General features: G+C 48.8%; 1 protein-coding gene across 1 annotated transcript in view; it reads right to left on the reverse strand.

Moving 5' to 3' along the window:
* The window catches only part of LOC135243817 (voltage-dependent T-type calcium channel subunit alpha-1H-like), a 55172-nt gene that overhangs the window by 24177 nt on the left and 5269 nt on the right, over positions 1–25726 (reverse strand). The window contains exons 4-19 of the mRNA XM_064315882.1: positions 21117–21276; positions 18830–19145; positions 15820–15912; positions 14548–15364; positions 12873–13255; positions 7308–7459; positions 6599–6784; positions 6161–6278; positions 4852–5007; positions 4338–4425; positions 3446–3651; positions 2879–3247; positions 2031–2131; positions 1715–1838; positions 817–885; positions 119–303 (exon numbers count right to left, since the gene is read on the reverse strand). Of these exons, the coding sequence (XP_064171952.1) occupies positions 119–303; positions 817–885; positions 1715–1838; positions 2031–2131; positions 2879–3247; positions 3446–3651; positions 4338–4425; positions 4852–5007; positions 6161–6278; positions 6599–6784; positions 7308–7459; positions 12873–13255; positions 14548–15364; positions 15820–15912; positions 18830–19145; positions 21117–21276 (3523 nt within the window). The remainder of the gene's footprint in view (positions 1–118; positions 304–816; positions 886–1714; positions 1839–2030; positions 2132–2878; positions 3248–3445; positions 3652–4337; positions 4426–4851; positions 5008–6160; positions 6279–6598; positions 6785–7307; positions 7460–12872; positions 13256–14547; positions 15365–15819; positions 15913–18829; positions 19146–21116; positions 21277–25726) is intronic.

Below are 25726 nucleotides of genomic sequence, written 5' to 3' on the forward strand. Positions count from 1 at the left end.
GTCCAACTCGATAAGGACACCACCGCAAACAGCCATGTCATTTTCAGCTCTTTCACTCAGATTGGTCCTATTCAGATTTAAACAGGGCCGATAGTGGACGGCGCCCCCTGGTGCCCACCTCAAAGGCCGCAGGGTCCTCAGCAGACGCAGAACCCGCAGGATTCCCAGAATCCGGTTCCCGCCGGCCGAGGCCACGGACACCAGGATGTCCACCAGGGAGACGAAGACCAGCACGCCGTCCAGGATGTTCCAGCTGCTCTGGAGGAAGCTGTCCGTCCCCCAATAGAAGCCGTGCGCCACCACCTGCCCAGGGAAACAGGGTGCCCGGTTCAGGGTGGTCCCGCTCTTGTGTTAGAAGCGAGATGCGACTCAAAGCACTACACTTCCCCACTCCTCTTTTTTTGCCCTTGCTTTGGGACTCATTTTTGACTTGTTTTGGGAGCCCAAAGAAGGGGGATAATATTTAAATTAAATTTAAAACTGCAAATATTAGAAGCCATTTGGCTACATCAAGTGTCTGATTATGTATATAATGTCTATTCTGTTTGCTGCGGGCATATTGGAGCATAACCCAAACTGCAAAACACACTGAGTGACCCAGGTAAAGGTGCATACGCAGTATTAATCATGGAATACCGATGCGTGTTCCTCTGGGGCAGTGATTAATTTCCTGTTCATAGCGTTGACCTCAGCACAGGAGATCCATACACATTACAGTGAGGGGGGTATTTTAAAAGGTATTCATTTCCCAGCTTTTCCCACCATCCTCCTAAAATACACACAAGCTCCGCAGATTAAAAAAAAAAAAACTTTTACCTTCATTGTCATCTCTGCTACAAAGATCACGGTGAAGATGTAATTTGAGACGCTGAGAAACACACGCTCCTAAGAAGAAGAGAAAAAACAGAATTGAATCTGCATGACAGAACTGTCATCAAAGCTTACCCTTACAGCATGAGAGAGAGCATGTAGTTATATATTCCAATAGAAGCAGCAGTGAGATGGGGCTCAGGCAGGGCTATGCTGACGCTGTACATGGGGTCTGTGATACCGGAGGGGGTAGAGCTGGAGTGGAAAGGCCCCGCTCCCCACACTTCAGAGGAACCGTTAGATCCTCCTGCTGTCTCTCCAAACCTGGGAGACCTTCAGGACCCCAGGACAGCAGCATCAAATGCAGGAGCAAAGCTCAGGCTGATTATCAGTCAGCCCAGGGGCTGCGTGTTCCTTTCATCCAAGCTGCTATAAACACCCAGCAGAAGGTCTGCTACTGGGGGGGGGAGCCGCACACAGACCTGGCCTCATTGTGGGGTCCTGGCACCCTGCACCCCTCACGTTTGAAGCATGGCTGAGGTTCATCCTCACAGCACAGCTTGTTTTTTGTTTTTCTGTTTGCTACGGTCTCGCAGGCCCTGAGTCAGACGCACTGAGGCATAGCAAGCCACACTGAGCCGCACTGAGGTATACACTCTCGATAAGCCATACGAAGCATCAGTGAGTCATAATGCACCAAGTAGAGCTACACTGAGCCACACTGAGCAGCACTGAGCGCCACTGAGCTACACTGAGCAGCGCTGAGCGTCACTGAGCTACACTGAGCCACACTGAGCAGCGCTGAGCAGCACTGAGCAGCACTGAGCAGCACTGAGCACCACTGAGCTACACTGAGCAGCGGTGAGGAGCCCTGAGCACAGTGTCTCATGGTCATCCAGCATACCGTGCTGTGCGGGAGGATGTCTGGCCTCTCCAGTGCAATGGTGATGCAGTTGAGGAAGATGAACACCAGCACTATGTGATCAAACATCTTGTGAGCGATGACCCTCTGGGAGGCAACGCGAAACCTGAAAGATGAGAAAAAGGTTGGGGCGTGTCACAGGGTTACAGCAACCTTACAGTTTAAGATCTTCTCTGGACCAATTCAATTCAGTTTTACTGTATAGAGCTTTTCACAAAGGACCAACACTCAATGCACTTTACAGACATTCTGGGCCTACGCCCCTGAAGCCCAGATCAGGTGCGGCTGTGATACTCACTGGTTCTGTGGGGAGAACAGGTACAGGGACCAGTCCTCACGCTGCCGGCAGAACTGGGGCTTATGGGTCTCCAGCGACTTCCGGATTCGTATACAAACGGTCTGCAAGAAAGTAAGTGGCACAGAGTTCCCCTGTTCAGTTCCCCTGCCCGGCCACGCCCACTAAACCCTCCAAATCAAAAAGGCTTCCCTCATTACAACACAATACCACAGAACCGAAGGAAACGTTTTCACAGTCACCTGACCATATGGCATGTTTGGCTCAGCATCAGGCTCCCATGGCCCCCCCACCCCCGCCAACAACCAGCACCAGGACCTTAATCCCGCCCACTGCAGCCATGCAAACCAATCAGCTGCTGTCTCCCAGCACCACCTCCTGCTCCCTTTTCATGGGCCTTCAAACCCCAAAATACTGCTCCCCTGAGTCGGCCTGAGACTGTAAGGGTGCTTTCCACCCATCAGTCACTGGCTGCCCTGAATAAATTAAGGCCCTGTAATTAGTCTCTGTACAAACTGAGATGGGGGGTCAGACACAGAGTCAGATTTTCAGGCGGGTCTCTAAGATTACCAGCGAGGCTGCATGTAAAGTAAGAACGAGCCTCAGCTGTGTCACCTGTCTGAGAAGCACAGCTGTGCCTCACTCATGCAGGGGGGTTACCAGGATTTTCTTCATGGGGTGGCCGGGAGAGGTCGCAGACTCAGTGAGGAGGGACCACACTATCACCAGCAGTTATATTATCCAATGATAAAGCACTATTTTAGGGGGAAAAATAAGGCTGGCACCTGGGGTGGCCAATCAAATTCCAGAGGAGGCCAGTGCCACGCCATTGGACACAGCCCAGCACTCACGTCGTCTATGTCCTCCTCGTAGTCGTGCTCGTCCTTCCAGTGGTCAGGGTGCGAGGGCGGGTGCTGGGTGCGGCCGTTGCAGTCGCGGCGTGGCGTGGGGACCTGCAGGGGTTCGGGGGGCTCCGGGGACCTGGCGCGGCGTTGCAGGGGGGTCCCGGCGACGCTGCCCCCCACGCTGGACATCCCGCCTTCCGAGCTGTCGTCCTCCGAGCTGCCCTGCCCATCGCCCGACAGCAGCGACTCGCGCTCGCCGGACGGGTCCTTGCGTTTGAGGCTCGGGGCGCGGCTCAGGCCATTCCAGCTGGAGCGCCGGCTGCCCCAGTTGCTGCCCGGGCCCCGGGGCCCACCGGGGGCGCTCCGCAGGCTGCACTGGAGGACGAGAAAGGGGACACCTCAGTAACAATGGGGAACCCAGAGCTCCACCTAGAGCTTCACACAAAACCCAGAGCTCCACCTAGAGCTCCACCCAGGGCTTCATATGGAACCCAGAGCTCCACCTATAGCTCCAACTAGAGCTCCAACTCCAGCTCCACAAGAACTCAGAGCTCCACCTTGAGCTCCACTTACCAGGGACTTCTGGTCGAAGGCGGGGTCGATGGACGCGTTGCTCCCGCGGCGTGACTCGACAAAGGCGTGGACCGAGTCCGTGCCCAGGGAGCTCTTGGGCGTGGGCATGGGCGTGGCGGCTGTGCGCATGATGATGGGCGGGGCCACGCTGGCCCGGGGATCAGTGTACCCATTGGCTGTCAACATCAATGCGTACATCTTCAACTCTGTGGGGGGGAGAAACGGAGCAGCGTGGTGATGGCTATCCATGCCCCTCGGAAACAAAGCAGCACTTTCACCATCTGCCCGAGCGTCTAAGAGCCGTCAGGAGGGAAACGTGCGCGGCCTGATTAACCCAGAGGAAAAATAACATAGCGACCTGTCATTGTCCCCCAAATTACCATGGCAATGAAAAAACAGAACATTAATAATGTACCTGTATATAAAGGGAGCTGGACTGCCCATTTAAGCTCTGAGGAGCCATTACTGCTGCTTTCATTATCACCTCAAATCAGCCGAGCCTGGCCTCTACTGAACACTGCTACAGTCTGAGCTGGGCTGCGCAGCAGTCTACTGAACACTGCTACAGTCTGAGCTGGGCTGCGCAGCCGTCTACTGAACACTGCTACAGTCTGAGCTGGGCTATGCAGCAGTCTACTGAACACTGCTACAGTCTGAGCTGGGCTGCGCAGCCGTCTACTGAACACTGCTGCAGTCCGCAGCTCAGTATGTAAGCGTGACATCAGCACATCAGTTGGATAAGGAAGCATTTTTGGCATTAAAAAGTCAATCGTCACAACGAACATTATGAACAAGTTAGTAATCCATTCATTCATTCATTGAGATGGCGGACATGGGAATGTGGTACTCAAAGTTAAATTGGCAGGTGTTTGAGAGCCAGTACTGTAATTACCTGAGGCTCGAATCTCCCTTATTTTCTCCTCCTCTTCAAAATTTGTTGAAGTTTTCTCCTCGTCCGTGTCGGACCTGCTTGCATCTCCCTGGGCGGAATGAGAGGCATTATGAAAACAAAAAACAAACAACACAGCAACAACAAAAGAATCACAGCAGACAGCTAGTGGTAGCTATTTGGCCACTGAAGGAGTATTAATCAGAGAGCAAGAGAGAGACAGAAAGAGAGGGAGAGAGAGAGATTCAGACAAAGAGAGAGGGAGTCAGAGAGAGAGACTGGTGATGGAGCACATTCCAGAACAACACAACAGCAGTTCAAATGCAGGGGGGTCTCTGGGCCGGTCACCGAGGCTGAGAGGGATTTTCACCAAATCCATACGCTGTGTGACAGGAATCAAACCAGCCTGATTACAGTGCAAGGAAATGTTTCTGTGGCAACAGCATGGGACGGAGCTGCTGGAAACTCACAGAAATAACTCGCTGGGCGTGCCACAGGCACACGGAGCCGGTCTTACCTCTGCTTGGAAACCTTCCACCAGGATGGCCACCAGCAGGTTGAACAGGACGTAGTTCCCAAAGGTCATCAAGGCCACAAAGTACAGAGCAGCCCAAGGGGAGGTGGAGGCCATGCCATTATACAGAACCATGTTCCAGTCCTCCTGAGTCAGAATCTATGGACACACATACACACTGTAATACAGAACCACGTTCCAGTCCTCCTGAGTCAGAATCTATGGACACACATACACACTGTAATACAGAACCACGTTCCAGTCCTCCTGAGTCAGAATCTATGGACACACATACACACTGTAATACAGAACCACGTTCCAGTCCTCCTGAGTCAGGATCTACAAACATGCAGCCATTATACAAAACCATGTTCCAGTCACCTTGAGTAAGGATCTACAAACGCACATGCATGCACACGCACACAAACACACACACATACGCACACACGCATGCACACACACAGCTGTACAGAACAATGTCTGAGTCCTCCTGAGTCAGGATCCACACACACACACACACACACAAACACACACACACTCTAGCCCCAGGCTCCTCCGCAGGCTTTTTTTAAAACAGTGCTACAAAGAAGTGGACGTTGAGAACACGGTAAGCCGGTAAATAATGCAGCTGGGCTATCGATTGAAACCAATCAAAAGGAAGAGAGTGAAGTGGAGCAGAACCTCAAAGCTGTGGAAGCTTGGCTATCGCCCGTCTGAAATCTTAAGAACTCTAAACTAAAAGTTGTTCTTCCCTGTAGGCCAGAACCAACCGAGAATGTATCTCACTGTAAGTTTGCAGCAAGACCAACAAACAGACGGAGGTTCAGGGCCTGCGTGCCAGAATTTCTTCAGCGCTGTCTGGATGTGTTTTGCGAGACCCTGAGCCGTCGTGTGTGTGTGTGTGTGTGTGTGTGTGTGTGTGTAACAGGCGCCACCGGTTGCTTTCGCCATTCTCACTCAGTGATGATATTAACATAACAACTGAGCGGCCAGATAAATATGTGTTTCTTCTCCTGCCAATGGGCCGTACCGGTGGATGAGGAACCTCAAGCGGCCAGACGAAAGGGACAAGACGAAAACCAGATGCCTTTCCGTCTGCATCCTCCGTCTCCTGCGAAACATCGGTGTTGCCCCTGCTCTGCCGGGGCTACCGGCAGCTGGCTGCCGTCCAGAGTGAGCCTGTGCCAACTGGCAGGAGCGCGTACTCCGAGCACAATCTCTCCCCGGGGACGGCACGTGTGTTAATCACGGCCACGTTTACCGTGTCCTACCTCGTCCCACATCTCCCCAAGACCCCCCCCACCGTTCTGACCTGAAACACAGTGACTATCGCCCACAGCAAGGAGTCGAAATTCTTCCTGTCTGGAAGTGTGTCTCCGCTCTCCGTCTTCAGGCTAAACTTGCACCCAAACAGATGCATTCCAAGAATGCTGTAAGAGACATAAAAAAACAAAAGATTAGAAAAAAAGCTGTTTAACTTTGTTCCCAGATGAAGGCCAATATTACACTTTAATGCCTGCGTGAGAGACTGCCTTTCAAATGAATGTGTCTCTCAGAGTTACAGAACCACATCACATTCCCAGTGTTCATATACAGTCCTTCAGTACTAATCAGTGTTACTGAACCCCATACATTCACATTCATCCATCCAACCATCCATTATCTATACCCACTATAGACAACATACACAACATTTCAGCGTGTATCAGTGCTACCGAACTGCGGACTCCCTTGTTCATTAGATGGACACCTGAAGATGAAGATGAAGAGCATCAGAAGCATGCAGAAGGTGGCCACGTTGTCCATGGTCTTCATCAGCACCACCAGCTGGCGGCGCAGCGCGGGGAGGAAGCGCACCAGCTTCAGCACGCGCAGCAGCCGGAACGTTCTGAGCACCGACAGGCCCCCGTCAGACTGCCCGATGATCTCCCACACGCTGCGGGGGGGCAGAGAGACCGTCGCGTGATCACATGACCACACACACACACACAGATACACACAGATACACATACGCACACATGCACACACATATGCACACACAAACACACATACATACACACACACACACACACACAGATACACATGCATACACATATGCATACACAAACACACATACACACACACACACACACAGATACACATGCATACACATATGCACACATGCACACACAAACACACATATACACACACACACACACACACACACGCATACACATACCCACAGCATCACATGACCACATAAACACACAAACACCATACAACACCACAATACATGCAACACACAAACACACACACATGCATACACATATGCACACACATGAACATGCAAACACACACACACACACACACATATGCACACAATGACATGCAACAACACACACACACACATCATACACATACACATAGACACAACACTACACATATGCACACGTGCACACACAGGAGAAGAGGCAGCGGACCTGATGACCACGATGATCCCGTCGAAGATGTTGTAGGGGTTTTTGATGTAGCCGAGCAGCCCAAAGGCCAGCAGCTTCAGCAGCATCTCCAGGGCAAACATGCTGGTGAAGACGATGTTGCTGATCTCCAGGATGTCTGTCAGCTCCTCGGGCTGTGTGAGGGAGACACAGAGGGGCCAGGCCATCAGCGATCAGTGCTACTGCACACCACGACTGAACACTGATATCTGCTACTGCACACTGATACTGCACACCGCTACTGATCACTGCTACTGCACACCGCGACTGCACACTGATATCCGCTAATGCACACTGCGACTGCACTCTGATATCTACTACTGCACACTGCGACTGCACACTGATACCTGCAACTGCACACTGATACTGCACACCGTTCCTGATCAATGCTACTGATCACCGCTACTGCACATTGAATCACATGCAACAGGATAAAGGATGCCTACAACACAACCTACTCCTGAAGAACGACCCTTCACTAGAAATGAAAATCCACATAAAGCCACAATAAACAAAGGAAAATAAACAATCAAGGGAGTGTCTGCATATCGAGATCACATGGTGCCAAAATAACAAAGCTGCTATACTGTCAAGGTTGCCACTAACACAAAACCCCACACGCTCGTTACACACCCAGTCCTATGAATATAATGGATGGGCAATGTTTCAACCCAAAGAGGACCCTTTGTCCAGACAACACGCTGCCTGCATCCATTAAATCTACGGCCATTGTTATTGCCAAAATGAACCACGTTAAGAGCCTTTCGATGAAGGGAACAGCTGATTAAATTGGAACTAATGATTAAAATGGACCCCATGAAACACACAACCAGATGGACCAGTGCTTGAAAAGCCATTAGACTGTAGGAGTTTGTAGCAGTGAGAATGACTGTGCCGTGCATTGTACTGGCTGCTGTTGGAATAATTCTCCACATATGCCATTTAAATGCTTGTAGTCATAAAAATGGTCCTAGTATACCTTTGTGAATCAAAAAAATAAAAGCATACCGACTTTGTTTCAGTGTTAATGGATATATTCTAATACTAGCGTGTGTGTGTGTGTGTGTGTGTGGGTGCATGTGCGCATGCGTGCTTATTTCGGGTCTCAGCATTCCCTTTTTAAAAGAAATAAAGACAAAGTCTGACCTAAAATAAAAGACTGGTGTCGCATTGATATTTCAGCATTGAAGTATCTCTGCATCAGTAGCTACATTTCCATTTAGCCTGAATTTATGCAACTTCAGAAGGCTGATTCTCAGCGTAGTGCAGCAAGCCAAATGGAAACGGGCATTGTGAGCGTAACTAAGATCGTACAGTGCCAGACGGCAGCACATTTATTAAGCTCAGCTGGGGAAAGGAGGGAAGGAAAAACTAGCCTATGGGCACATTAAGGAAATTGGATTTGAGATTTGCACAAACCCGACCACACACCTACACAGCAATAATAATAAAAAAACATTCTTATGCGTGAACGAGGAATTCAGTTGTCCCTGACCACATGATGGGAGGCCAGCAGTACACATGCAATATTTTTCCTGACAAAAAAAAATTTGAAAATAGCTGCACACAACTAAAAGGTTTTTTTTTTTGGAAAGACCAAGGTAATTTTGCAGCAGTGTTTTCATGGAAACAGCTGCTGATAGCAGCCATGCAGTGTTTTCATGGAAACATAGCAAATGGTGGCCACTTAATCTCCTTTATTCAGCGCCACTGATTGGATACAAACTTAAGCCACTTGCCCTTACAGGTGCAAATCAGCAGCTGTTATAATGACATCATTGTTAAAAAAATATATCAGCAATGCAGAAACTGGTGGGTTAAGGGCCAAAGAACAAGGACCAGCCCTCTTCCTTAATTAAACCAACCTTGCAAGCCCTCTCCTACATTCCCAGAAAAAATCAATGTAAAGGCTTCAAAGAGGCCATATGTTACTAATGGCATATAATGGTGTGTACTTGTAATTACAAAACCCATAATATATAGCCAGCCAATAGATATATATTGAACACGTATTAGGATAAATGTCCAAAATCAATGATGCAATTTCAAATAAAAAAGAATAATTTTAGCCAATTAATCAAACAGGGATAGATGTCCAACCGGGTGGTTGTACTCACTTTTCACCAAACAATCAGTTTTAAGTACTCAGTTCAACCAGTTGGCTGCTAAACTGTGACTGTATATGGCAAGCCTGCAAATTGGTTCAGACATGTATTTCAAATACTTTAACTCTTTGGATTCTGGTAAAATGCAAAATATTGAACCAGATCCATGATAATTCTTAGGGAAACCTATTACTATAACATATGGTTCCGTTAGAATTGTTTGTAATCTGCAGGAATTGTACTGGAGGATGTGCCTGAAGAATTAAGGTATTTCAGATAATTATTTGACCCAGGTCTGCAAGATCGACAAAACAAGCAAGCTGGACTGACTGATAAATACACTGCTGAAGGTATCCAGAGGGAAAAGGTATTGCAGACCCATTGTGAAATTGTGAATAAAAGGCAAAATATTATTACACAGAAGATAATGTTTCTCTGTATCTGGTATAAAGGCAATGATAAATGTCAGCGAAGACAGCAACCGGTGAACACCCTTGGAGTGCTTTTGTATTTTTATTTTTATTTGTAAAGCCAAATGCACTCATGATTTCCATACACTCTTCTATCAGCTGGTACTGTAGGTCAATAGAACAGAACTCTTCCCCCCATCCCACTGCAGCTCATTACGCAACTCCTCAGGGTCCAGGGACACCCTCCCTCCCCCTCCCTCCAACACATTCTCTAGCTACCCCCACCCATCCCATCACCCACCACACAAATCCAGTCCTTTATGAGATACCGTAAAACACAGCCTAATTGGCCCTTATTCCCACAGCACCACAGTGATGAAGTAGGGTGTTACTTAGCAGTGCAGGGTTGGGACATGTGGTATAAGGTACCCAAACACAGGGTGGTGAAACAGGTTGGTGGAGGTGCTCTGCGGGTGGGGGAGAACCGAAAAACCGATGGGGAGCGGCACACAGCTCCTTAATTGGCCCCGCAGAAGAGCACCTCCGGCCACGCCCCAGTGCATGCATGCTAACCATAGACATGCACATTTAACTAGACAGGCCATCACACCTTCAGCTAACCGAAGCTTGTGAAGTCCCGGATCTAAACCTGTACTGCACATGCTGAGGCCAAAACCTAGGAGCTCCCATTAAAATGAATGGGGTATCAGACTTTTGAAAGCAAAATAAAACTTCCCTGATGGTATTTTGAAACTCAGTAAACGATTGTGACGTTTCATATGAAAAACAGACATGTAATATGTAATAAAATATGTACATTTTAATAAATATTTTCCAAAGACTTCTGGACCAAAACAACAATTGTTTCACAAACTTATGATCACAAAAAATGACTGATGTGATTACTCTTGGTTGTTAAATCACCTTGACTTTCTACATTGAATCTAATGAGCAACAAGCTCTTTTGCGCTCAACATGCATAGTAGAGGCCCTTTTACTTTTTCTAGGCCTCATCACCCGGCCCCTCCTACCCTCTCCAGGTCCTAAGTACACTCTATGGTGAAAACATGAGGACAGAGATAGCAGCAGTATGTGTAAAACAGGACAGAGCTAGCGGTAGTGTGTTTAAAACATGAGGATGGAGCTAGCAGTAGCGTGTGTAAAACAGGACAGAGCTAGCAGTAGTGTGTTTAAAACATGAAGATGGAGCTAGCAGTAGCGTGTGTAAAACATGACAGAGCTAGCGTTACTGTGTTTAAAACATGAGGACAGAGCTAGCAGTACAGTGTGTAAAACAGGACAGAGCTGGCAGCAGTGTGTGTACAACAGGATGACAGATTTAGTGGTAGCACATGTAAAATATGGCAGAGATAGTGTTAGTGTGTTTAGAGCTGGAGGTTGGAGGTAGCCAAAGCGTGTGTCAAACAGGACGATGGAGCTCCAGGTAGTGTGTATAAAACAGGGTGACGGATTTAGTGCTAGCATGTGTAAAACAGGACAGAGCTAGCGGTAGCGTGTTTAAAACATGAGCATGGGGCTAGCGGTAGTGCGCTGCTGTATTTTATGGCGCAGTAACGCCGTCCGGGCGTTTGTTGATTGAAAGTTGACCCCAGCCGTGGTGCGGCTGCGTGACTGTTTACAGAGACGGAGTCAATGTCACTTCTAAAGACTCTCTGGCTCTCCGCTAATCGGATTATCTCTCTGATTCACTTCAAAGACCTGTAAAGCAACCCCCCCCCCTTACCTCCTGCACCACATAACACCCTGCATACAAATTCACAAAGTAGATCATTTAAGCACTGTCTTTACCACAACTGCAAACTGTCCCTCCGCGTTGTTGACTATGGAGGAATTACAGAATGAACTGGAGAAGCCAAACAAAGGAAAAGGTGTATAAGTAGTTAACTCTGAATGAGGTATACAGGGACTGAGTGCGTGTTATAATATTTACAATCAACTGAAATCACATGTAAATATTAATTAAAATTCTAACGCTGATTTTACAATCACTGTTGGAAAATAAAAGCAATGGAGTTCTAGAACACTGACTTAGAATTTTGAAAAAAACATTCCAAAAAACCTACTCTTCAAAAGGTTAAACAGGCTGTGAAAACTTATATTTATAGATAACTTGAATATTTACTACAGTAAATATCTAACCAAACAAGCAGTCACCTCTCACACCACCTACATACATAACAGCTGTGGCATTTCGCTAATTGACACTTTGGTGGTCAGCACAGCAGGATCATTCTACTGCTGAGCCACTGTAGTGCCTGCAAAACGCTGACTGAGCCAAAGCCGGGCCAACAACAGGTCGCTACTGCTAGCTGTGCGTACCCTCTTCCATTAACAGAATAATATTTCATATTCTGCATTTACATTATGAAAGGCCAGAGCACTGGATATTCCTGCAGTAGGCTTGCATGAGAAGTACTGTTCTGTGGAGAAGAAAAACACATTGAAAGACACCTGGACCATTTCAACGGCTCAACTGCTCAGATTCATGGCACTGGCTTCAACGCGCTTGCATGCCGGTTACCGCGAGGCTCCTCTCACCACAGCCCTGCGGGGGGGTCACGTGACTCACATTATACTGCAATACGACAGCCACTGCAAATCATTAAGCACCCATGGAGACCCGAGTGGCCTCGGTTACCCAATAAACCAATAGCCAATCAAAGCCTGCCACAAAGGCCCCAGTATCCAATCGGTGTCCACCTCTGAAAACCCCACAACCAATCAGGGTCTGTCCCTGACAGCCTCAATAAACAGTCAAAGTCTGCCCGTTCCACAAGATCAGATCAGCAGAAGTGCACAATAACAAGCATCTCCACTCTCCATAGAGACTGACAAACAGTCCTGCTACTGGCAGACCGCTGTAGAGCCGATCTGTAAAAGACTGCAGTGCCAGCAGTGGGCAGGTGCAAGCTTTCTGGAACGTTCCATTTTCCACCCTAAATAGATCGACATGCTCAGCTCTTGATTTGGGCCCAGACGCCCACTCTGCACCAGGGCCCGGATCGGCTCACCTGCTGGTGGTACTCGATGCCCATGCTCAGGGTGTTGATGAGGATGGCGATCATGATCCCGCGGTTGAAGTACTTGCTCTCCACGATCCGCTTCAGCTTCCGGCGGAAGACCTCCCAGCAGAGGGCCACGCAGTTCCTGTCCCGCGCGCGGGCCCTGCGCCGCTGGCTGCGCGACCGGCCGGGCCGGCCCTCGTTGCCGTGGCAGCGGTCCTGGGTGAACTCGTATATCCCGTCGGCCCCCGAGCCGCCGCTGTCCGAGTCGCTGAGCTCCAGGTCGGGGTTCTCCAGGGCCTGCGCGCAGTACGGGCAGCTCAGCAGGTCGCCCGCCAACCCCGCCATGCCCTCCATGGGCAGGCTGAACCGGCCGGCGTCCCGAGACACACCTGAGGGAGGGAGAGACACGGGCCCTTTCAGTGGGACAAAGAGGAGCAGCAGCATTTACTTTAAACTGCATTCATTTAGCCAACACTCTAATCCATTACATGACATTCATTTAGCAAATGCTCTTATCTATTACGTTACATTCATATCCATTACATTACGTTCATTTAGAAAGTATTTTTATCCATTATATTGCATTCAGTTAGCAAACGCTTTTATCCAGGGTGAATGTAGGAAAAACAGAAGTACCTTCATCAGAGTACTATGAGCAATAGTGCCGAACACATACACACACATGTACATGCACACGCACACGCACACAGAGAAGTGCATTCACCTGATTACCATGAGCAAGAGTGCCAAACAAACACACACACACACACACGCACACACACACACAAACAAAATGATCTTCCAGCGAGACCGGTGCTTTTGACCTTTGAGAATCAAAGCTGAAAGAATGAATTGTCCTTCAAAGACACCGTAGGGAACCTTCAATGGTGCAATAAGTTCAGATAAAGCAGAGGAGCATACAGTTCTATCTAATCTCTGCTGGGGGACACGGCTTCACTCCCCAATCCCTGACACTGTGAACGCACATCTTTCACATCTCGCCCATGGATTTTCTGTCACATGGTTTAAGCAGCGCTGGTCTGATTCAGTACGACACCAGTCATCAGCTAAAATCACACCTCACCCTCCGTTTCATAAGCATGCATGGGGCTGCATCACATCATATGACATCACATCACATCACATCTGGGCATTCAGCACAGCCCCTCCACAGCCTCTTAGATAAGCACAGACTTAAGCAGGGATGCCAGTGAACACTGCTGATGCCAAGTCATCAGGTTCACAGCCAATGGTTATGGTCAGAACACAAAGGATAATGTTCACAGGGGTGCCATAGGGGGGATGTTAAGATGAGGGCCTTGGTTGACAGGGGCCCTCAAAAACATTAGAACACTGGATTTCCTGGCGTGGTGGGGCCCTGTAAATCCCATACTAGGAGATGGAGAATTACCCGCTTTGGAACATTAAGTTATATGGGTTAGAGAATCTAGATTTAGCACCGACAGGGCTAGGAAACAAAAGTCGATACAGTGATACAGTTTACACAGGTGTGTTTTCAGTCTTCAGCAGAAGGTGGGCAGTGACTCTGCTGTCCAGACTGCAGTGAGGAGCTCATTCCACCACTGGGAGGCCAGAGAGGATGCATGATTGAGAGGAGGGTCCCTTTAGGAAGGGTACATGACAGGTCTGTACAGGAAAAAAGACATGCACGCCAACCTACCATAATCCCCCACGAACTGGCTGAGCTTGTCGTAGGGGTCTGGGATGCTCAGGGCCAGGCTCATCGAGTGGTTGCCCACCCTCCTGCCCCTGGCTCTGGGGCTGCTGGCAGCAGGGGGGCCGATGAGAGAGGGCCGGATGGTGGGGTAGTTCATGCCCCCGTTGAGCCTCCCCAGAACCTGTATGTTCTCTGGAGCTCCTGAAGGCGAGGTCTTGCCCTCGGGGAGCTGCAGGGGGCCCTCATCCTCCGGCGCTCCGGAAACGGACTCCGCCCCCAGCGGCGGGGCCAGGGGGTCGTCCGGCTGGGACGGCAGCCTGAGCTCAGGAAGGGCCCTCAGGGGCTTCATCTCCACCATGTCGACCGTCTCGCCGCCGCCGGGGGTGCCGTTGCTAAGGTGATGGTGGTGATGGTGATGGTGGTGGTGGTGGTGGTGGTGGTGTATCAGGTGGTGGATGGACTGGATCCGCCTCCTCTTGCTGCGCGGCCGGCCGTGCCCGTTCACGCCCCCGCCCCCGCCCCCTCCCCAGGCCCCGCCCCCTCCGCCCTCGCCGTTGGGGTTGACTTTCTTCCTGCGCTTGCTCTGCCAGCCGCTGTAGAGGCGGAGCAGGCGGCGCTTCACCTTGCGGTACAGGTGCCCGATGTAGCGCAGCATCTCCTCGTAGCAGCTGCCCGGCTCCGAGAAGCTGGCCAGCGTGCTGTCGTTGGACCGGTACCGCGCCCGCTGCTCCTGCATCAGCTGGTTCTCCCGCTGCTTGGTCTCGGAGAACTGGGTCGCGATCACGACCAGGCACAGGTTTATCATGAAGAAGGAGCCCACCTGCCGGACACACGGTACAGCAGCGCATCAGTCATTCCTGCAACGTTCCTGCAACATCCCTGCAACACGCGCAGCATAAACCTCCCAAAAAATATGGGGGGCTACAGTGACACAGAGCCGTTACTCTGAAGCTCTGCCTCAGTCCTCTGCGGGAACGGTTGCAAAAGGCACAGACGCCTCGTTCAAAGGGTTTCCCAAGGCATTTGCTGAACTGTATGAAGTGCAGCTCAATGCAGCGGGGGTGAGAGCAGGGCTACACAGTCGGGGAGTGAGCTGTGTGCACCACAGCTTGGTATGGCGCTAATGCTACATTATTGACAAATGGAGTCACATGCAATCCACTGCCATATGAATCAGATTCACGCCATTTCACTGACTTGAGCTAACGTGAGACGAAGAAGCACATCGCAATTTAAGCACTAAACATATTCATAAATAAATAAGATTTTGCTTACTATTATGAGCAATATAAAATATATGAAGTTGTAGAAGGAATGCGCATCCATTACATAGTACATGATGTCCACCCATCCTTCCAGGGTTATGACCTGCAGGGGGAGCAGAAATGAAAAGGTTAAGACAGTGGGAGGTAATGAGCACAGCCCAGCGCCCAGCGCTCGGAGCGGATACCCAACACAGGGCACCTGCTCCATTTAAATTTCACATATTCTGCACTGGGCTGCATTTCACCTCAGAAGTGTACGTTTTAAGTGACCTCAAGACGTCAAAAATCCTGCTGTTACCAAGATCACATATTCAAATGAAACTGAATAAACCAAGCAGTTTATTAAACTGCAGTTCTTTCCATGTAAATAATGACTTTGCCGAAAGGAGATAAGCATTCACATTATTACGCAGGAAAAAGAACATCAAGACATTTTGTGTGTGTGTGTGTGTGTGTGTGTGTGTGTGAACTTAGGCTCTCCTTCGATATATATTAAATATTTATTTTAAAAAATCTATATTGGACTGAAAGTATAAAGCTCTTGAATGTATTGCAATTACCAAGCGATCACATTCCGCTCCAAGTGATTGTCCTAAAGATCATACAGGCAAATACTCACTTTACCAAGCAAGAAAATTACTATTCTGAAGGGATTACATTATGTGGAGTTTAATATAATAATTAATATCTCTTTAGAGATATCTCTTGTATCTAGTTGTTATCGAATTGAAAGAATAAAGCTTGATTTTTATTAACATTTTGCAATTACCAAGCAATCATATTCTGATCCAAGTCATTAACTTTGATTTCACAGGCAAATTTTGGAACAAACAATTATTCCGCCTCATCTGTACTTCAGTCCAGTCCCATAAGCTTCAGCATGAGAGCAGACTACCTGCAGACACACACCCATCTCTCTCTCTCTCTCTCACACACACACACACACACACACACAGTGCAGTCTACCAGCAGACACACAGCCCTCCCCTCACACACACTCACTTCACACTGTGTGAACTGCAGACAACTGGCAGCTCAAACTACTCTTCACCTCTGCAGAGAACCTTGTAGAGAAACTGTCAGGCTTTAAAGCCTGTTTTTTTTTTTTTTTGCTTGTTTGTGGTTTTTCTGAAGAGAGAATTGTAGCCAAACATGAAGAGAGAAACACTGGGGTGTAAATGAGGATAAGCCTTGGCCTTCACTTTTCAGCAGCAATGAAAGATAACCAGCTCGTTACTGCAGTGAACTCCTGAACTGAAATCCTCACAGTTTGGATTCCACTTGCATTTTCAGCGTTACTTTTAAAAACACACACGTACTTAAGAGCAAGTCAATATTGCACATCCCGGTGCAGCTGTGAATTGTGATTTGTGATTTGAACCAATGCAATGCACAACCTGGCTACACCAATCAGAAATACCCCCTGCCTGCGTATATAAACTCACAGGGAACCATTACGGCTCAGTGCGCTCTGGAGGAGTGGAGTCCAAGTGAATGAAGAACACTGGAGGGACTGTTACTCTATTCACCCGTACCTGCCCCTAACCCCGCCCACGTACCCGCCCCAGCAGTGGAAACAGGCCGTTCCGTGACCCCGCATTATCGAGCACCTGTCTGTCCCCCCGCCCCCCCATCGATCCCCATCGCAGCTGGCATGGTGCCCGACCCACGCTCCTCTGGGGGGCACCTTTATTCAGAGAGAGGGTCATTTAGCCTCATCGCTCATTCAGAGCGCAGTCTCTCAGTTTGGCTGCCTGCTCAGGAACCTCGGCCCTCAAACCGCGCCCGGCAGCGAGACCCAGTAACCACCCTCTGCTGCTCCCTCCTCCTCTCAGACGGGGAAAACAAATGATTCAAAGAAGAAAAAAATAATGAAACCCCATCAGTGTGTTTGCCCATCTGAGACCCCATCCCAGCAGAGTGCCGGGTGAGAGATCAGATCACAACTGAAATCATGGCTGAAATGAAATCAATCACGTGATTAATCATTAATCATTGATGAAACTGTAAAGTAACAAGAACTGTGTTTCTTCCTTTTCTGTTTTTTAATTAATTTTTTAAACTAATAATGGTGATATGTTTGTCTTTTAACATCGACATTCTATGTACACTACTTTCTCTGTTACCTGCCCAGGGGACAGCAGATGAAATTTTAGCTTGGTAGCTAATTCTGGGACAGCCAAGTGGCTGCCCACTGTACCTGTCAAACAAACAAACAAACAAATAAATACATAAATAAATAATCAGAGTGACCAAGCCAACAGATGCTTTTCACTGCAACGGCTCACTTTGCAGAGCCGGTTGAGCCCTGGTCACCGATATGAGGGCATTCAGTGCTATAATTAAACCCTTTTCACAAAGGGCTGGTACAGCGGTGTTATCAGCTGTAATCAGAGCTGTGGCACAGCCACAGCCTTCTCAAGCTGCAGGGAAAGTTCCCACTCCTCAATCTTTCAAAGCCAATTTGCACTCTGCAGTCAACACGATGCCTGATGAACCAGCAGTTAGTTAGTAAAACACAATGCTGCCTTTAATGTTATTATTTAGCTTCTCAACCAGCAAAACTTACAGGAGACCCTCTTCTCTATGTCATTCACAGCACAGGACCGACTCTACTGCATTAACCCCCAACACGTTACTCAGAGTGTAAAGTCTATTGTAGTAACTCCAGCACGTTACTCAGGGTGTAAAGTCTACTGTAGTAACTCCAGCACGTTACTCAGGGTGTAAAGTCTACTGTAGTAACTCCAGCACGTTACTCAGGGTGCAAAGTCTACTGTAGTAACTCCAGCACGTTACTCAGGGTGTAAAGTCTACTGTAGTAACTCCAGCACGTTACTCAGGGTGTAAAGTCTACTGTAGTAACTCCAGCACGTTACTCAGGGTGTAAAGTCTACTGTAGTAACTCCAGCACTTTACTCAGGGTGTCAAGTTTGGAATCAACCAAGGACCTGAACTCCTGACCTCCAGGTTTACCCAGGTGCTAGGCTGCGTTTGACGACGAAGGCGCGGTGGCACACCTGGAAAATGGCGATCCAGGCGTATCCGATGTTGTCGAAGTTGACGGCCCCCTTGTGCGGGTTGTGGTCCCCCGGCCGGCACATGCTGTAATACTGGTTCCAGTTGATGCAGCGGTTCCGGCCGGCCCCATCCAGGCCGTACAGGTCCAGGTTCTGGGGGGTGAAGGGGAGGGCGCACTCGGCCCCGCCCCCCTTGACGGGGGGCAGGCTGTGGCAGCGCAGCATGCCGTTGTCGCGAGCGGAAGAGCAGATGAAGGGGTTATCCTCGCCCTCCTCCTGCCGGTAGTACGGGCTCAGTTCAGACAGGTTGTACCTCCTGAAGAGACCAGGGCAAGAAGCAGATATTACTGACCAATCACCAAAACAGCTGAGGATGATGGGACATGATGACCATATGCATTTTGGTCACTCGCTCTCTAATCTAATAAAATGAATGAAGCATAATGAACTTTTTACACTTTTTTGTTGAATGTGGACACCAATCTCATAACCATAATTAATTACTATTTGTCAACACCACGCAAGGCTTCTGAGTTCAAGTACATCTGTATAAGGACTCGGCAAAATAATAAAAAAATTTTTAAAACCAACGGACAAAATTGTTTTGTACGGTTCCGCCCACATGTACCGCGCAATTGTTCAGCGAAAACAAAGACGAACGCGGACGACCACTCTCCGGGCCATTATCTACCAAAATACAGGGCTGGAGGGGAGGAAGAGAGGAGACCGCAACAAAGGATAAACACACACCGCGCAAAATAACGGCCACAGGTGCCAGGAGCGCACGCGCGCGAGGGCAACATCCCTGCTCTTCTCCCCCTCCGTCGTGGCCTGAGTGCTGTGTAATGGACTCCTCCCTGCCCGTGGCGCACAGCCAGATCTGTGCCTAAAGATCACCGCGAGGAACCAACGCGGCGTTTCGGCAGCTCCGGTTCGCGGAGCTTTAAAATGGCAGAAACGGCAGGCGTGCGAGAATGAAGCAGCGCTTCCACAACAGGTGCAAACGCTGCGTTAAATAGCGCACGGAAAGAGATGCGCTCAGATGCACCTGATTTGGTGTGAATGGTGTTTTTGTGTTTGAAAGGGACAAGCAGTTCCCCACAGCCCCACTGAATGCTCTTGTCCCTCGGGACTACAGTTCAGCTGGCAACCGCGTCGGGAGGGGAGCTGTGTTCACAGTAAAGAAAACAATCCATTTTTTAAAATCCCCTTTCTGCCTCACATCTCCGTGAAAGACACGATTTGGGTCCAAACAATGACTTCAAATGACTGGAACTGTGTCCAAGTGCATTTCACACATATCTTACTGTTCATACGCACACATGCGTGCGCACACACACATACACGTGCACACACACATACACGTGCATACACACACAAACAGGCACACCTACGTGTGCACACACACATATACACACACACACACACACACACACCCAGGCACACAGACACACAAGCACACACACAGGCACACCTGCGTGCACACACACAAACACACCCACACACACAGGCACACCTGCGTGCACACACACATACACACACACACACACACACGTAAGCGGCACGTGGTTCTCGTTTATAGGGCAGTCATGTTTAATTAGGCAGAGAACAGGCTTTGATAAGGGTGTCAGCGGTAGAAGCTGTCAGGATTCAGTGAAACCCTTGATGCTACATGTTGGAGATGAAAGCAATCACCCATGCAGGGCAGAGACTGCAAAGTGCTGATGTTCAACAAAAGAACAGCCAGGCTTCCCAGCAACAACGGCAACACCGCTCTGCGCTAAATCACATGACCTCGCCAAAGACTCAACATCTCACTTCTGCCTGCGTTGAACGGCACACTTTCCCACTGCAAATAACCAAACCTGGTTCCCATGACTAACCCAGGCACCGGTGAAGAGGCCACACACACTATTATATTACGCATGTTGGACTGAATGCATGTCCACACCTTCAAAGACACAATACATAAAAAACTAAAAGCAATAGCATCCAGAAACAAATACAGCAATGAAAACAACTCTAAAGGAAACTCCAAAAGAAATGTACTGACCGAGGTACTGAAAGGTTCCATTGCTGATGTGTAAATAAAAATTGCTATTGCTGCCCATTTCAGTGAATCTGTGTGTTTCAACATGGACATGTGAGAATGTGTATTTGGCACACATGCACACAAATATGTGTGTACGCTTGTATGCATGTACATATACAAAGACATAGAGAGAGCAGCAGAGAAAGAGAGAAAGAAACAGAGAGAGAGAGAGAGAGAGAGAGCGATGGTTCTTACGTCTTCAAATCGTCCTGTAAGAAGCACCTGTTCCTCAGGAGCCCGGCCCACAGCTGTACCCCCACGATGCCGAAGATGAAGAAGACGAAGAAACAGAGGAGCAGGACGTTGCCCAGCATCGGCAGGGTGTCCAACAGCAGCGTCACCAGGATTCTCATACCTGCAGGAGACCAAACACAGGCTGCTACACAGTCTCACAAACACAGGCTGCTTACCAACCCTGTCACACAGTCTCACAAACACAGGCTGCTACACAGTCTCACAAACACAGGCTGCTTACCAACTCTGTCACACAGTCTCACAAACACAGGCTGCTACACAGTCTCACAAACACAGGCTGCTTACCAACCCTGTCACACAGTCTCACGAACACAGGCTGCTTACCAACCTTGTTACACAGTCTCACAAACACAGGCTCCTTACCAAGCCTGTTACAGGGTCTCACTAACACAGGCTGCTTACCAACCCTGTCACACAGTCTCACAAACACAGGCTCCTTACCAAGCCTGTTACAGGGTCTCACTAACACAGGCTGCTTACCAACCCTGTCACACAGTCTCACAAACACAGGCAGCTACACAGTCTCACAAACACGGGCTGCTTACCAACCCTATCACACAGTCTCACAAACACAGGCTGCTTACCAACCCTGTCACACAGTCTCACAAACACAGGCTGCTACACAGTCTCACAAACACAGCCTCCTTACCAAGCCTGTTACAGAGTCTCACAAACACAGGCTGTTTACCAACCATGTCACACAGTCTCACAAACACAGGCAGCTACACAGTCTCACAAACACAGGCTGCTTACCAACCCTATCACACAGTCTCACAAACACAGGCTCCTTACCAACCCTGTTACACAGTCTCACAAACACAGGCTGCTAATCCACCCTGTTACACCATCCCAAAGGCATCTCAGCATAACCACTGCATGAATAATCACAGAAATTAAACATACATACATAACCCAGCTGTGCCTCTCAGTTTAATCACACACACACTCATCTGGATGTTGTGTACCTCACAATCAAGTAAATACTTCTCCAGTACTGCCAACTGGCTGGAAACATCTATATGGGGCGGGGGAGAGCATTATTATGGACATGACAATGTTTGAAAGAATAGCCTGGGCTTGATCTTGGCGCTAAATGAACCAGACTGAAATGCTGCCACAGGGCTCTCATGACTGTGACTCCGAAAGACAGCTACAGAAACGCAGGGAAAGAAGGACCCTGCCCTGTTAAACTGAATTTCTGTCACTTTCAGCTGTAGGCAACTCCCAACGCTGATCTCAGTACAGCTGAACTCTACACGACAAATGACGGTGAGCACAAACTGTCGTCTCCCTCTTCACTATGGTTAATATTAATACCGGATCCGCATTATATCTCCGAGCAACAACAAAAATAACCTCATTCCTTTCTCATACTGCACCATTTGTCTCTGGCATCGTAAGAGAGAGAGCAGTTCATTATATCTAATGAGAGCTGAAGGCAGCATTTCCCTGTAAATCTGTTATTGGTTATGTACTGCAGTAGTCTCCCTTCTCATGCATTGCAAATGGTTCCTAAGATACACACTCAGTCCAGGAGGTGCCAGGATAAATGTGGACACACGGAGAGAAAAATTAACGTGCTGCAATTCTCAGGTAAATCACACTTTGCACGCTGTAGAGCCCATTCGATAAGCAGGGCTAGACAGCACTTTGCCGAGCCCAAAATTATGACTTCATTTAAATATGCTTTATTCTCCACTATGATACATGCATAATTAAACCATAAAGCCATAAGAGAGCATAAGCAAAAGGAGACATTTAAAATAAGAATAATTATGAACATTAACATTTCTTTGTCTGGTCAAAAGTAAAGTTAGCCATAGGGTGACAAAGGCTGAAATTGGACTGGAGAATTGCTGGCTGGAAGAAGCATTTTATTCTTTTAAGTCACTTAAATGATGGTAGATTCAAATTCACTGGAAAGCAAATAACAAAAATGTTCATGAATCAAAGAATAAATCTGCAAATTCTTATTTTTTTCTTATTTCAAAGGTGCACTTTCGTAATGAGCGCACAGCAATTATTTTGACACTCTAACAGGTATTCCTTGCGTTAGGAATTTACTACTTTCGTATGAAACACCACTTTCTGAAAAGGTGCGGCGGATCTCCAGGGGGGTCGATCCTGAGTGGGTAATTGACTGTGAGAACACACAGGCTGCTGACTCACAGATAACCTGACAGAAAAGACGGGAACATTACAGGCCACGCAGCCTCCGTCTCATTAACCGAAGCTAAACGCACTGCGAGTCCATCAGTACAGCTCCTCAAACCCACCGCTGACACTGTTCTGAGAGCTCCTAATTCACCAGGAGAAGGACAGGGGTACTGAAAAAATCTCTTTCTGTTCCTGGAAGGCACCGTGTCATAAGATTGCACCGCCTTTTCAGAAACCCGCATGCTCACGTACATGCATTTTCGGGGCTGCAAAGACAGGCCTAGCAAACGTATTATTACACATTGCATTTTAACTCGCAATATACTGATGTTCACAAATGTATCCTAAAACCCTTTTAACAATCCAGATTACCTGATGGAGTCAGTATTATCCTCCAGCTCATGTTGAAAGCCACGGATTGTCCTGAAACAAACACTTTGAGATCAAAGCTTTTCAAAAATCTACCATGTGAGCAAGGGCAAAAAAAAAAATCATGACTTTTGATGTGCTTAGCAGCAACTGCATCCGAAAATCTCACCGGAAACGGGCGTGGCTCTGGCTTGACCTGCGAGACCCAGGGGGACCCAGTCTGCCCAGGCACAGATTCATCAAAATAAACCAGAATTGTCAAGAGTTCATAAGACAGAAGCACACAAAAAATGTACCTTTCGGGGAAGACTTTTCCAAGGAATCTGTCAGCTGGGTGTACTCACCAGCTAAGTGGCTCTAACTGCCTTATACATCACTTCCCGTCTTCCACGAGTGACATCAACTGAAGCAACTGTAGCAACTGAAGAAAAAGATAAAGTCCCTCGGGAAAGGTTGGTTTCAGTTTCAAAGCAGTTTCTCCATCTCTTTAAAGGACTGCAACATCTGCAGTGTTCTCCGTGTCAGGTAAAAGGGAGAGACTTTAAACTCAGCTTTCCTCTGTAGCTGAAAACAAGAGACTGTTCTTCTCTTTGGAAAGACAACCCAGAGGGTTGTAAGGCGGCTGAAACCCAACAGGTTCAGTGAGCTTCTCATCACAGACTTTTCTGGGTCAATATACAGATACTGTTGTCAACCACAGAGAAAAATGATTGGTTGAAATCTTGACCATGAAATGACCTTGACCCTCTCAGACGGAGGGGAGCTGCACCAGCTGAAATGCCTGTGACCTTCTCAGAGTGAGCGGAGAGCGGGTTTCTCCTGTTCTCAGGGCGGCGGAGTGGGTGACAAGCTCAGGCCCCGGTGCTGCAGGAAGGGCTGAGGTGGAAAACAGGAAGCATGACGGCGCTCACCGCGGGGTAAACCAGCAGGAGCAATGCCAGGAGAGAGGAGGAGAGGTGGACAGGATGAGAGGATGGCAGGAGAGGAGAAGAGAGGAGAGGGGAGGAGAAGAGAGGAGAGGAGAATGCCCATTCGGGGTGAAGGAGTGCAAAACACCCGGGGCGCGGCCGCAGAGCAACCCAAAAACACGTGCCAGCTCCCCCGGAGAAGCGAGCCAGGGAGGCTGGCCCGGCTGACTCTGCTCCAGACGCACTGCCAGGGCCCGTGCCGGGGCTCTGATTTATCTCTGACAGTAAGCTGCTGTCGCGCATCCCAGGGAGCAGACGCGCCTCAGTCACAGAGCCGCTTTACCCTGCCTGCACAGGACCGCGGAGGCTCTACCCAGCGGCCCCTCCCCAGCCCAGAGGGGCCAGACTCAGCCCCTCCACAGCTCAGCCAGCCACGCAGGGTCGCACTCCAGCTCCCACACCTCATTTCTCAATTAGCTCTAGAAACTGCTTGATTAATGAAGCAAATTAATGAAGCACAATTGGGCTAAAGCTGTATCTATACCCTTTAACAGCGCATTTTGGGAAATACTTCAGGGTAAAGGTTTGGTGCTAGGAGATTAATTGGACCGACTAGCAAGAGAAATTGTTTAGGCCAAAAACCAGTGAACCCACTGACCTCCAGGGAAGTAGTCCAAACACCTCTGATACCCGATAAATGACATAATCTCCTCATCTTAATAACAAACAGGGCCATTGCAGCTGATGTCATGAGCCGTGCCCAGCACCAAATGCTCAGCCATCTTTGGCAGGGCTTGAGCGCTCGCAAACGCGCCATATTAACCTGCAGCACGCACACACCAAGGCATGTCAGAGCTCAGCCAATCGTAGCAATATTCCCAGAGGCACATTAGAGTGCGGCCTTCCCCCCAACCCCAGCCCCCGGCCCCGCCTCCCTTCACCGTGATGGACAAAAAGAGAGTGGCACCACCTATCATAATGCATTACACACCGCCGGCCCCACAGATCTGAGCTGCATTCATAAGCACAAAGGCCACCGTGCAGGGGTTGTGCTCGGTGCGTCCAATTAAACACTTTCCCTGGGGTTCGCAGGCAGCCACTCATCAAGGGTTTTTT

Source organism: Anguilla rostrata, chromosome 17 (genome assembly GCF_018555375.3).
Source record: "Anguilla rostrata isolate EN2019 chromosome 17, ASM1855537v3, whole genome shotgun sequence".
In the NCBI taxonomy this organism is placed as follows: Eukaryota; Metazoa; Chordata; class Actinopteri; order Anguilliformes; family Anguillidae; genus Anguilla; species Anguilla rostrata.